This window comes from Centruroides vittatus, unplaced genomic scaffold (genome assembly GCF_030686945.1).
Source record: "Centruroides vittatus isolate TY-2023 unplaced genomic scaffold, ASM3068694v2 contig_181, whole genome shotgun sequence".
Taxonomy (NCBI): domain Eukaryota; kingdom Metazoa; phylum Arthropoda; class Arachnida; order Scorpiones; family Buthidae; genus Centruroides; species Centruroides vittatus.
The window spans coordinates 803,009-816,561 of NW_027121109.1; the positions used below are offsets into that span (position 1 = coordinate 803,009).

Here is a 13,553-nt window from a genome sequence, read left to right on the forward strand (position 1 = left end):
AAAAGAAACCACCCCGGACTACGTCTATAGGCAGCACTTTGCAGAAATTCAACATTACGACAGGAATTTAATTCCTATTTATACTGATGGATCGAAATCGGTTGATTACGTTGGCTCAGCCTTTGTCTGCCAGGATGAGATCGTGGCAGAACAAATTGCATCGAATTCTTCCATCTTTACTGCAGAGTTGCAGGCTATTTACCTAGCCTTAAAATATATAATTAGTAAAGGTCATCGTCGCTGTGTTATTTACACTGACTCAGTTAGTGCACTTCAGGCTTTGATCTCACATGAACCTAGTTCTCACTCTATAGTGATTAAAATTCGCAAACTGTTTTGCCATCTTATTGCGAGTAATATTTTTGTAAAATTTTGTTGGGTCCCAGGCCATGTAGGTATAAGAGGGAATGAAGAAGCTGACGCAGCTGCAAAGTCAGCAAGTCCTTCTCAGCATACAATGTTTATTGAAGGAGGTGACTTGAAGCTGGTTGTTAAAAAACGAGTAGCAGAGAGATGGCAAAATGTGTGGAACGAACAAGTGCACAATAAACTTTACGAGATCAAACCTATAATAGAAAATTGGACACACAACAAACAGTAAGATAGGAGATCTGAAGTCATTCTTACTCGTCTGAGGATTGGACATACTCGGCTTACTCATCAATACCTTTCAAAGGGTGATGACCAGCCAGTATGCCAGTATTACATTTGTATTTTAAGTGTCAAACTCATACTTTGCAACTGTGTTGCTTTTGACTAGAGTCGCAGACAGCATTTCGGAAATGCAAATTTGAGAGAGATTTTGGGCCAGAGGCCAAATCTTGATAAGATACTGAACTTTTTGAAAGTTAGTTAAATCTCTATTAATATTTATAATTTATTTACTTAATAAGTAAGTATATATTTATATTTGTGTTGTGCTATTTGTTTGCACTTGTTTGTGTTTCTGTGTCGTATTGACGTATTGTGATATGGTAAAATTAAGCAATGCTAAATATATCATTTGTCATGGCGCAGCATAGCCTGTTTGGCTCTTGTGCCAAAAACTAGAACTAACTAACTAACTAACCAGTGGTAAATGGGCCACTACGTAGTTGATCTTTGTGGCACTTTCCGTGATCGGCTTTGGAGATCCTAGAGCAAATGTGCTTTCACACAGTGGAACCATAAGGCTGGGTCAGAAAAGTTGTATGGAGGGATTTTTACCACTCCAATCTCGGCCATGATCTGACAATTCAGGTCTTGAGGAAAAGAACGACGTACCTGATGAAGGTTCCAATGGGTGGATTCGGTAGTTTTCTTAGTTGAATTACGTTATTAGTCTGGATTCGGGTCAGCAATGTAGCATTTTTTTACTGCTATTACTTTGCTTCTCGTCACTGCATGCGATTAAAATGAATGAGATGAATCGTAACAAAAACTAAGTTTATTTTCTGCTCGCATAACAGTTACATGACTCGACGGCGCGGCTAACAAAGAACAACTGACTGTTTAAAAGGGTGAGTCCCCCCTTGATGTGGGTTCCTGTCCGTGGTGAGGGGACCTCCCAGAGATGGTTTAGTAACTCTTCTGTACCATCCCTGGGATCTGAACGCCCACCCACGTGTTTGCCGTGCGTGGTGTCCGGTATGCCGGAAAGGGGGATCCTGGTAGTTGAGGGGCAACATAACGTCCCCAACACACTGCTTTGGCCCCTGCTTTGGATAAACGGGAGGCTCAAATCAGGCTCCGTTTGAGTCAATCGGCTGGTCGTTGAGTCATTCTCGACGTTGGCTTGGAGTCAACCAATCGATGCAGATCGGGCGGACACATCAGACAAGATGTGCTCTTCTCGACTGTATTGTGAGGGTAAAGCTCCTGGGAAACCCTGGTGTGACTTTCTATGGGAATCTCCCATGTGACGGCATCCGCTTGTTAAGCCCCATGGTGGGTGGGGTCACTAAGAGCTGAAATATCATTTTTCAATCATGGATTCTAAAACTGCAAAAAATTTAGACTCGACTAAAAACACAAATGAAAAGACTACCAATCAGCCATGCTACTTGGTAGTGCATGCTACTAGAGAAAAAGCTCTGTCAAAATGCTCCCCTTTCTTGGTCCAGAAGTTATTCGAATCAATTATTGGGCACCTGAAGAAAACACAAAAATCGAGGTCAGTGGACCTACTTGTAGAAACTGTTTCACCTCAACAATTGGCAAAACTTCTAGCTACAAAGAATTTAGGAGAAATTGAAGTCACAATCATGCCACATGGAAGTTTGAATTCATCACGTGGTGTGATATCTGAGATCGATCTGATGTCTGAAGATGAATCAGATATCCAGATCTGTCTTTCAGACCAAGGCGTCACTGCTGTCCGACGCATCTCCATTCGTCGGGATGGCAAGTTGATTCCTACAAAACATCTTATTTTGACATTTAATAAACCAACTTTGCCATTTGTTATTACAGCCGGTTATCTGCGCTGCCCAGTTCGCCCGTATGTTCCAAATCCGCTGCGTTGCTTTAAATGCCAGCGATTTGGACATTCACAAACATCTTGTCGAGGGAAAAGCGTATGCGCACAGTGTGGGACTGAAGGTCATGAGAGTACCGAATGTAAAACTACCCCATGCTGTGTGAACTGCAAGGATACCCATCCTGCCTACTCCCGAAAATGCCCTGCATGGCAGAGAGAGAAAGAGATCCAGTGAGTGAAAACCATCAACAACCTACCATACCCAGAGGGTTGCCACTAGGGCTTACAATATTGGGATTCCGGGATCCAGAATACCGGAATCCTGGACGATTTTTGTCCGTTATTAAAAACCGGTATTTTTACATAAATACCGGTATTTTGGTATTACATCAGTTGATAAAAATTGAATTTATGCACAATATAAATCTAATTTAAAATAATATTAATTAATTACAAGAAATTTTTTTGAAGATATACAAACAATTTCATTGTATTAAAATCTATATCAGGCACATTTATTACACATACCGAGCCGAGTATGGCAACATCGAGAAGCGGCGGTGTCGGCAATATAAAGCGATTGTTTATGTTTTACGTCTACTACCCAATGAATAGGTCTCGTTTATACAAATACATAAAGTGTGTAACACAAAAATTATTAAATAGTTTAGATTAGATTGTTTAATTTTGCAAATCAGCTGTAGTGTTTACAAGTAAAAATTATATTTTTCATTCCGTTGTGGATTATGTGCACTTGTTTTCTGGTTTTATTTGTAATAATTGAAAATTATATAACGGTATTTAAATACTGATTAATTTATATGAATTATATGATACATTAATACAAATATAAACTTACCGTAAGTTAGAGTGTAATTAATTTACAAATATTAAAATTAATAGGCATAAACTGCTATACCCCCTGAAAGATGAATACATTTACGGAGCACCGAAAAGGACAGGACAAAATTTCAGTTTGGAATCATTTTTTGATTGAAAAAAACGGACAGGTTGCTAAATGTAAAAAGTGCGCGAAAGAAATAAAGTGTACAGGAAAATCCACAAGTGGCCTTCATACTCACTTAAAAACGATACATGGACTAATTCTCAAAAAGAAATGTGAATCCCCCCATGATGTCGAATCAAGTGTTTCTAAACAGCCTAAATTGTTACTAACAAAGAATTTTAAAAATAATAAAAACGAAAAACTTTCAAAAGTGCTTGCCTGAATGACAGCTCGCGATGGTTTGTCTTTTAATATTTTTATATAATCGTATGACATAAGAGAAGACTTAAAGGCAAGAGGATTCAAGACATACCAAAATCTGCAGTTACTATTAGAAATATGGTACTTGAATATAGTAAAATTATTAAACAGTCTATAGTGCATGAAATTTCTAGACTGAAATCTGAAGGTAAACGTTTCAGTATCACATTTGATGAATGGACATCTATTCGTAATTGGCGCTACATAAACATTAATGTACATTCTGTTGGAGGAACAACGTGGAATATCGGATTAGTGCGCACTTATGGATCCGTTCCAGCAGAAAAATGCTTATCCCTTGTAGAAGAAAAATTGAAAGATTTTAATTTAGATATATCTAAAGACATAGTTGGAGTAACTACTGACGGTGCGTCGGTTATGGTAAAATTAGGAAAAATTATAGAGGCTGAACATCAACAATGTATGGCACATTGCATAAATTTAGCAATTACTGATGTTTTGTATAAGTCAACTTTGAACCCGAGTCTGGATATTGATGATGTGGAGCAAAATTATAATGATGACGATGATAACAATGACATCGACAAAGAAGATGGTTATGGAATTATTATAGAGTTAGATGCTAGTATTACTACAAGTAATATAAATATTAGACATACTGGTATATCATCTCTAGTTTCAAACATTCGGAAAGTAGTGAAAACATTTAAAAATTCTTCTAAAAATGATAAATATTTACAAAAGTACGTGAGAGAACAATTAGGTAAAGAAACAGCGCTAAAATTAGATTGTCAAACAAGATGGAACAGTATGTTATTTATGTTAGAAAAATTTGAAGAAATTAAATTTTGTATTCAAAAAGCGCTTATTGACATTAGTTCCGATATTCATTTTTCTGACGAAGAATTTAATTTATTATCTTCAATTATTGCTGCTCTTACTCCTGTAAAATTAACAGTAGATGCATTATGCCGAAAAGATGCAAATCTTTTGACGGCTGACGCTTCTTTAACATTTATGTTAGATACTCTTTCCCAGCAAAGATCTGCAATTGCATTAGAATTATTGGAAGCATTAAAATCTCGAATTTTACTGCAACAAACTGAATTATCACAAATACTTCAGTATCTGCAAAAGGGCTCACAAGATGTTGGAGAAGTATTTAAACGCATATCCAAATTTACAATCATTAAAAAAATTGTAAGCTTAACTAAACGGCTCACACATGAAAATCTAGAAGATACAGAAGATATGGAAGTTGTGCAAGAAACATCCCTTCCAATATCTTCCCAAATTAGTAATGAAACAGTATTAGAATCTGACAAGGTAAACGTAAACGCATTAAAGAAAAAACTACAGGCAGCAATAGACGAAACACTAAATACTTCACCCGTGCCTGCGTTTAAAAAAATTCCAGGTCTGGAACAAAAAATAAAAGATGAAATTACTTTTTTTGAAAAAACAGGAACAAAAGGAACGTATTTACAAAATGTGTATGATTTCTTAATGACAATAGTGCCGACAAGTGTAGAATCAGAAAGAGCTTTTTCGGCGGCTGGTTATATTTGTACGAAAATTCGGTCCTCGCTTGATGATGAAACAATTGATTGTTTATGTTTTTTAAGAGCATACTTTAATAAACAAAACGCAAGTTATTAATATTATTTCATAAATACTTTCAATTTAATTATATTTTTTGCTTCTTTAATTATATAATGCCATACGAGCCTATTATATGTAAAATGTAACATAGAATTTAATATGTACTTTTTTTTACTTGCACGTTTTTTTGTATCTATCTACTCCTACTCTCTGTGTAATAAAATAAATAATATCTACTCATTTCAGAACAATATTTATTGGATTTCATATATTATTTGTTAACAAGTCAATATAACAACTGAGGTAAGTAAAAATATAACTAGTAAATTTTTTATAAATAATACCGGTTTTAATACCTGTATCCCGATCTTTCAAATTTCAAATATCAAATACCGGTATTCAGATTGTAGTTCGGTATTGTAAGCCCTACTCGCCGCATGGTCACTTCAAGTGCACCACTGAAGCAGAAGACCTATGCTGCTGTCTTGAAATCCACAAACACTTGTGGGGTTTAAACAGATATCTCTGTCTCTCCAAGTAAATCCCTTACCCGCCATGCAAAATGTTTAATACTGCCATCTACCCAAACCCCAGAAAAGTAGAGCAAGAAGACCAAGACACCCCTACCTATAACAGGGGTAATAACAAGAAATGTGAATTCAAAAAAGGCCAATAAAAACCCACTTAACAAGCAAAGAGTGAAAGTTGCCCTCTCTAAATCAGCTAAAAGGACAGACTCAGTCTATGAGTGAGTTCTCCGACTTTTCTGATGAAAAGACTAATTCGGAGGTTACAAAACCAAAGTCACCTCCAAAAGAAAGACCCCCTGTTAAATTAAAGAGGGATACCCTCGCAAAGAATGCTACCTCAAACACATAATGGATTATAAAATAATTCAATGGAACTGTCGTGGTTTCCGCAACAACTTCTCTGACGTTAAACACTTGACATACTCTACCTCATCTCTCTGCGTGGCACTTCAGGAATCACATCTAAAACCTAGAGAAAAAATTTCTTTAAAAGGATTCGATCTTTACCGTAAAGATGACGACAGCCACACCCGCGCCAGTGGAGGTGTGGCTATACTGGTTTCAAACCGCATCCCGTTCTTACCGGCCCCTCGATGTGGGTTCCTGTCCGTGGTGAGGGGACCTCCCAGAGATGGTTTAGAAACTCCTTCTTTACCATCCCTGGGATCTGAACGCCCACCCACGTGTTTGCCGTGCGTGGTGTCCCGTATGCCGGAAAGGGGGATCCTGGTAGTTGAGGGGCAACATAACGTCCCCAACACACTGCTTTGGCCCCTGCTTCGGATAAACGGGAGGCTCAAATCAGGCTCCGTTTGAGTCAATCGGCTGGTCGGTGAGTCATTCTTGACCTCGGCTGGGAGTCAACCGATCGATGCAGACCGGGCGGACACGTCAGGCAAGATGTGCTCTTCTTGACTGCATTGTGAGGGTATAGCTCCTGGGAAACCCTGGTGTGACGGTCTATGGGAGTCTCCCATGTGACGGCATCCCCTTGTTGGACCCCATGGTGGGTGGGGTCACTAGGAGCTGAATAGTTATTTTTAAACATGGATTCATCAAAAGCAAAAACCACAAGCACCATTGCATCACAACCAAAGGAGGTCAGTTCCTCCAACCAACCAATTTATCTCATAGTACATAGTACTACTGAAAAACCGATGTCTAAGTGTTCCCCTTTCCTAATTCAAAAGTTGTTTGAATCAACTATTGGACATTTAAAGAAAATACAAAAATTGAGGTCAGGGGACCTACTGATAGAAGCAGCCTCCTCTCAACAGTCAGCAAAGCTTTTGAAAATGACATCTCTAGGAGACATAACAGTCACCATCACACCACACGCAAGTTTGAACTCATCACGTGGTGTGATATCTGAGGTCGATCTGATGTCTGAAGATGAATCAGATATCCAGATCGGTCTTTCAGATCAAGGTGTCACTGCTGTCCGACGCATCTCCATTCGTCGTGATGGCAAGTTGATACCAACTAAACATCTCATTCTCACTTTTGGAAAGCCAACATTACCATCATTTGTTACTGCAGGATATCTGCGCTGTCCAGTTCGACCATATGTTCCAAACCCACTGCGCTGCTTCAAATGCCAGCGGTTTGGACATTCTCAAACATCCTGCAGAGGAAAGAGCGTATGTGCACAGTGTGGAAGTGAAGGTCACCAGAGTGCTGAGTGTACCAATACTCCATGCTGTGTGAATTGCAAAGATGCCCATCCTGCCTACTCCCGGAAATGCCCTGCATGGCAGAGAGAGAAAGAAATCCAACGAGTGAAAACAGTTAGCAACATACCTTACCCAGAGGCTCGGCGCATGGTCACTTCAAGTGCACCATTGAAACAGAAGACATTCGCAGCTGTTTTGAAATCCACAAAGACATGTGCAGTTCAAACGAATATTTCAGTTTCTCCGAAAGAATCTCTCACTTGCCATGCGAAATGTCTACTGATCCCATCAAAAGAAACACAAGAAAAAGAGAATTTAAAAGCAAAAGCACCCCTACTTAAAACAGGGGTCACAACAAGAAACCTGGGTTCTAAGAAGGCAAGTAAGAACCCACTAAACAAACAGAGAGTGAAAGCAGCTCTCTCTAAATCTAAAAAATCAGAGGCTCAATCTATGAGTGAGTTCTCTGATATCTCTGATGAAGAGAATAATATGGAGGTGCCACAACCAACCTCACCTCCAAAAGGAAAATCCTCTGTGAAATTGAAGAGGGACACTTTTGCGAAGAATGCTGCCTCAAACACATAATGGATAACAAAATAATCCAATGGAACTGTCGTGGTTTCCGCAACAACTTTTCTGACATTAAACACTTGACATTATCTACCTCATCTCTCTGTGTGGCACTCCAGGAAACCCATCTGAAACCTGGAGAAAATATTTCTTTAAAAGGATTCAATCTTTATCGTAAGGATGACGATAGCCACAACCGTGCCAGCGGAGGTGTGGCTATACTGGTTTCAAACCGCATCCCGTCCTTACCGGTACAAATAACAACAGAGCTGCAAGCTGTGGCAGTCAGAATTTCAATTGGCGTTACTGTCACAGTTTGTTCCATATACTTGCCACCAGATGTCAGAATCGATGAAGATGAATTGGATGCCTTGGTTGAACAACTGCCGACTCCATTCCTTTTACTCGGTGATTTCAATGGCCACAACCCAATGTGGGGCAGTCCCGACATAAACCGTCGAGGCAGGGCCATTGAGAGATTTATAGGCAATCACCAACTGTATTTATTTAATACTGGAGAAGTGACATACTTCCACGCCCCAACAAGAACATTTACTGCCATTGATTTGACATTAGCTAGTCCAAATCTGTTTTCAGCGTTTACATGGAAGGTTGGATGTAATCCACTTTCCAGCGACCACTTCCCAATATTTTTAGAATATCGAGGCAGAGAAAGCTGTGAAACAGCCCGTCCACCACGCTGGAAATTTGAAACGGCAGATTGGCCTACATTTTCCTCTTTGGCTAACATCACTGAGGAAATGGTCAATACTGCCGATATCAATGATGCAGTAGAAGTTGTCACATCGAGTATTATTCAGGCAGCCGAAAAAACAATGGGGAAAACGTCAACCAGATATCCAAAACATCCGAAACCATGGTGGGATCAGAATTGTGAGGTAGCATTTAAAAAACAAAAGAAAGCATGGGGGATTTTCAGAAGATACCCCACTGCTGAGAATTTGATAGCTTTTAAAAAAGCAAAGGCAAATGCCAGAAAAATAAGGAGGCAAAGCCAAAGGGATTCATGGAGGAAGTATGTATCTAGCATAACATCTTCCACCAGCTCAAAAGCAGTCTGGGATAAAATCCATAAAATCAATGGAAAATATGCTTCTCACTCTCTGTCCATGCTGGAAAGTAATGGCACAATAATCAGTGACATAAAAGGTATTGCTGATTTGTTGGGTGAAACATTTTCGTCTTCATCCAGCAATATTATGTATACAAGGGATTTTCAGGCTTATAAAGTCCAAACTGAAAAACAATATCTAAACTTCCACTCCCCATCTAATGAGGAATATAATGTGCCATTCAGCAGAATAGAACTATGTACAGCAATCTCTCGCTCGGGGAATACTGCTGTAGGTCCGGATAAAATCCACTACAGCATGATAAAAATCTGTCAGACAATTCCCTTAGTAACCTTCTGAATCTGTTTAACAGAATACGGACAGAACATACTTTTCCAGACTCTTGGAGCTATCTATCATCATTCCCATACCCAAGCCAGGTAAAGACCACAAGAATCCCTCTAATTATAGACCAATTTCTTTGACTAGTTGTCTGTGCAAACTTTTCGAGAAAATGGTAAACAGATGCCTGATGTTCCTCTTAGAGGAAAAGAACTACTTTTCACTACATCAGAGTGGATTTCGTAGGAACAGAAGTAAACAGATAATTTACTAAATCTTGAAACATCCATTCGCGAAGCGTTTGTTAGACGACAGCTCAGCATACAATGTTTATTGAAGGAGGTGACTTGAAGCTAGTTGTTAAAAAACGACTAGAGGAGAGATGGCAAAATGTGTGGAACGCACAATTCCACAATAAACTACACGAGATCAAACCTGTGATAGAAAATTGGACACAGAAGAAACCTTATGACAGGAGATCTGAGGTCATTCTTACTCGTTTGAGAATTGGACACACTCGACTGACTCATGAATACCTTCTGACGGGTGATGACCAGCCTGTGTGTCAGTATTGCAATTGTACTGTAAGCGTTAAGCACATACTGAGCAATTGCACTGCCTCTGAAAGGATTCGTAGGCAGCATTTTGGAAATGCAAGTTTTAAAGAGATTTTGGGCCAGAGGCCAAATGTTGATAAATTACTGAACTTTCTAAAAGTTACAAATATTTATAAACAGATTTAGTTGTTTGTTTATTTTATATTTACACCTTGTTACTATATACATTTTAATTGTTATTTATTTTTGTTATCGGTTCTATGTTTATTGTTTTTATCTGTTGTTTTATTTTGTTCTATTTTATTCTATTTAATTTTGTTATCTATTTATGTATTTATTTACACCATGTGTTGTGGCGCAGCTTGGCCTGTGTTGCCTTTGTGCCAAAAAACTATTACCAACCAACCAACCGTTAGACGACAGCACTTAGTGTCTGTGTTTTTTGATATAGAAGAAGGCCTATGATCGCTGCTGGCGATATGGGATACTCAGTGATCTGCACAAATTCGGATTGCGGGGTAATTTGCCAATTTTTAGTAAAAACTTCCTACAGAATCGAAGATTCCAAGTGAGGATGGGCAACACTTTGTCTAGGCCTTTCACAGAAGATGAGGGTGTTTCTCAAGGATCTATTTTCAGTGTAACTCTGTTCCTAATAAAAATTAACAGTATAACTAACTGTCTCCCTTCCAGTGTGAAACACTCTCTGTATGTGGATGACTTTCAGATTTCTTGTCAGTCTAGTAACATGGGTTTTATTGAGAGACAACTGCAAACCTTTTTAAATCGAATAGACAATTGGTCCAAGACCAATGGTTTCAGTTTTAACGTAGAGAAGACCTCGTGCATCCACTTTTGCCGAAGGCGTGGTTTGCACCTGGATCCTGAAATTCACCTAAATGGGGTTAAAATCCCAATAATCAACGAAGCAAAGTTTTTGGGTGTCGTGTTTGACCATAAATTGACGTTTTTACCACATTTGCGCAATTTGAAGAGTAGATGTTTAAAAGCTTTAAACCTGTTAAAGGCATTGTGCTGCTCATCCTGGACAGCAGACAAATGTTCTATGCTCAGGATTTATAGGGCCCTTGTTTGCTCTAATCTGGACTATGGATGCGTTGTGTATGGCTCTACACGAGAATCTACTTTTCGGATGCTGGATCCAATCCACCATCAAGCATTGCGTTTGTGCACTGGTGCATTTCGAACTTCTCCTGTTCAAAATTTGTACGTGGATGCTTATGAGCCTCCACTATCTCTCAGGAGAGAACAGTTGTCTATGTTTTATTATATTAAGCAGAAATCTCAGATTAAGTCTTCAGTTGATTGCATAGTATCAGATACTCAGCTGATAAGATTATTTGCTGCTCGCTTAAGTAGTGTTCCTACATTCAGCATAAGAATGGAGAATGTCAGCAGCACGATTGAAATGGATATGGGCAACATTTCACAGCCTGAGCTTTACAGTATATCACCTTGGTCAACTCCTGTGATAAATGTTGACCTTAGCTTAAAGCAATTTCCTAAGGAATGCACCCCAGATTATAAGTATAGACAGTACTTTGCTGAAATTTGACATCGTGACAGGAATTTAATTCCTATATACACTGATGGGTCTAAATAAAATGATTACGTTGGCTCAGCCTTTGTCTGCCAGAATGAAATTGTGGCAGAACAAATCGCACCAAATTCCTCTATTTTTACTGCAAAGTTGCAGGCTATTTATTTAGCCTTAAAGTATATAAATAAAATAGTTCATCGTTGCTGCGTGATTTACACTGACTCAGTTAGTGCACTTCAGGCTTTGATCTTATGTGAACCTAGTTCTCACTCTATAGTGATTAAAACCCATAAACTACTGTGCCATTCTCTCTTGAGGAATTTCTCTATAAAATTTTGTTGGGTCCCAGGCCACGCGGGTATCAGAGGAAATGAAGAAGCTGACGCAGCTGCAAAGTCAGCAAGCCCTCATCAGCATAGAATAAATATTGAAGGAAGCGACTTGAAGCTGGTCGTTAAAAAACATGTTGCAGAGAGATGGCAAAACATGTGGAATGCACAAGTCCACAATAAACTACATGAGATCAAACCAATAGTAGAAAATTAAACACGTAATTTTGTGTACGACAGTAGATCTGAGGTTATCCTTACTCGATTGATAATTGGACATACTCGGTTGACTCATCAATACCTTTTGAAGGATGACGAGCAGCCAGTATGCCAATATTGGAATTGTCCTGTAAGTGTAAAACACATACTAATCGATTGCTCTGGTTTTGAGATTTGGCGTAGACAGTATTTAGGAAATCAAAGCCTCACTGAGATTCTGGACCTGAGGCCAAATCTTTATAATTTGCAAGACTTTCTAAAGGTCACTAATTTGTACAAAGATATTTAACTATTTACAGACACACACAGAAATGATATGTAAATAAAGTACTATTTTTAGTAGCTTTGGAAACTGACTATAATTGCGGTCGGTAAAACTTCCATGAACCTAACGGGTACTTTACGCGGATTCTAGATTAGTTTGCCAGGCCTGGGCTTTTAAGCATGCACTGAAAAATTAGTAATGACAACAATAAATATCAAGTCAGATCAAAAGTTCAAATATATTTATTTAGCAACTAGAATGTACTACGTACAAATGTCAATAATCCAAACAAAATTTATTAATGAAAATCAACAAGTCAACCCGACAATAAACTTAGCTACTTAGCTTAACTTAATAATAATTTTTCCTTCGAAATTCGACAATCAAATACTTAGAAACTATGAACAAAATCTCTTACTAATTAAACGTCTATCCGTCACCTCACTATACGAAGAAACTATTTCCTCAATCCTTTCGATATCGTCCAATTATCAGTCTGGACTTCTATCAGAAAATACTTCGCTTTCGAATTAACCTCGCTCTCAAAGTCGCCTCGATTTGGAATTCACCTCGCTTTGGAAATCCCCTCTCCTTCTTCGGTTAACGTACGGGTTTTATACTGTGAGGTGACATCACACTTGAGCTGGGTTACTCCCCTTATTTACATACTTAGTTGATAAAGCTGCCAGAAAAGAAATTAATGTTAAGTTTCCGACAAAACTTAGATATTTTGTAAACGGTTTATATCATAATTTTCTGGGATGTTTAAGACGGTTTATCAAGTATTTCTCTACTAGTGATTGTGGGGACTCCCCGTCCATTTTTTTTCTGCGGACTGTTACTTCCGCTGGGCAGCGCAAGTGCGCAAGATGTTTCCTATGGCGCTTATTTCTCCGTGAGTTGTTTTATCTTCATTTTTCATTACTAACAAGAGAGTGGTGGGGAACCTTCGTCCTAAATAAACATAAGCCCCAAACAAAAGATAATAAAACGGAAATAATAATAAAATAAAAATAACGTTTAGACTCAGTTCCTTACATGTCGTTTTTTGTTTGTTTGTATTGTTTTTGTTATTGTGAGTTGTTATTGTTATTTTATACTATATGCATTGAGTTCACCAAGTGAACCATTTGACATGGCGCA

The 13,553-nt window shown here is 38.5% G+C and overlaps 3 protein-coding genes across 3 annotated transcripts; all 3 read left to right on the plus strand.

The window, feature by feature from the left end:
- The first annotated feature begins 1,967 nt into the window (after positions 1-1,967).
- LOC136969820 (uncharacterized) lies at positions 1,968-2,693 on the plus strand. Its single transcript, XM_067264094.1, has one exon. The coding sequence runs from the start codon at positions 1,968-1,970 to the stop codon at positions 2,691-2,693; it is 726 nt and encodes a 241-aa protein (XP_067120195.1).
- A 1,110-nt stretch (positions 2,694-3,803) lies between these two features.
- On the plus strand, positions 3,804-5,345 carry LOC136969821 (uncharacterized). Its single transcript, XM_067264095.1, has one exon. The coding sequence runs from the start codon at positions 3,804-3,806 to the stop codon at positions 5,343-5,345; it is 1,542 nt and encodes a 513-aa protein (XP_067120196.1).
- Positions 5,346-6,864: 1,519 nt separating this feature from the next.
- Positions 6,865-8,079, plus strand: LOC136969823 (uncharacterized). Its single transcript, XM_067264096.1, has 2 exons — positions 6,865-7,159; positions 7,241-8,079. The coding sequence occupies exons 1-2, from the start codon at positions 6,865-6,867 to the stop codon at positions 8,077-8,079; spliced, it is 1,134 nt and encodes a 377-aa protein (XP_067120197.1).
- Positions 8,080-13,553: the final 5,474 nt, after the last annotated feature.

Coding starts and splice junctions, on each gene's coding strand:
- LOC136969820 (XM_067264094.1), top strand. CDS start 1,968: ATGGATTCTAAAACTGCAAAAAATTTAGACTCGACTAAAAACACAAAT.
- LOC136969823 (XM_067264096.1), top strand. CDS start 6,865: ATGGATTCATCAAAAGCAAAAACCACAAGCACCATTGCATCACAACCA. Junction 7,160..7,240: donor CACCATCACACCACACGCAA/GTTTGAACTCAT, acceptor TCGGTCTTTCAG/ATCAAGGTGTCACTGCTGTC.
- LOC136969821 (XM_067264095.1), top strand. CDS start 3,804: ATGGTACTTGAATATAGTAAAATTATTAAACAGTCTATAGTGCATGAA.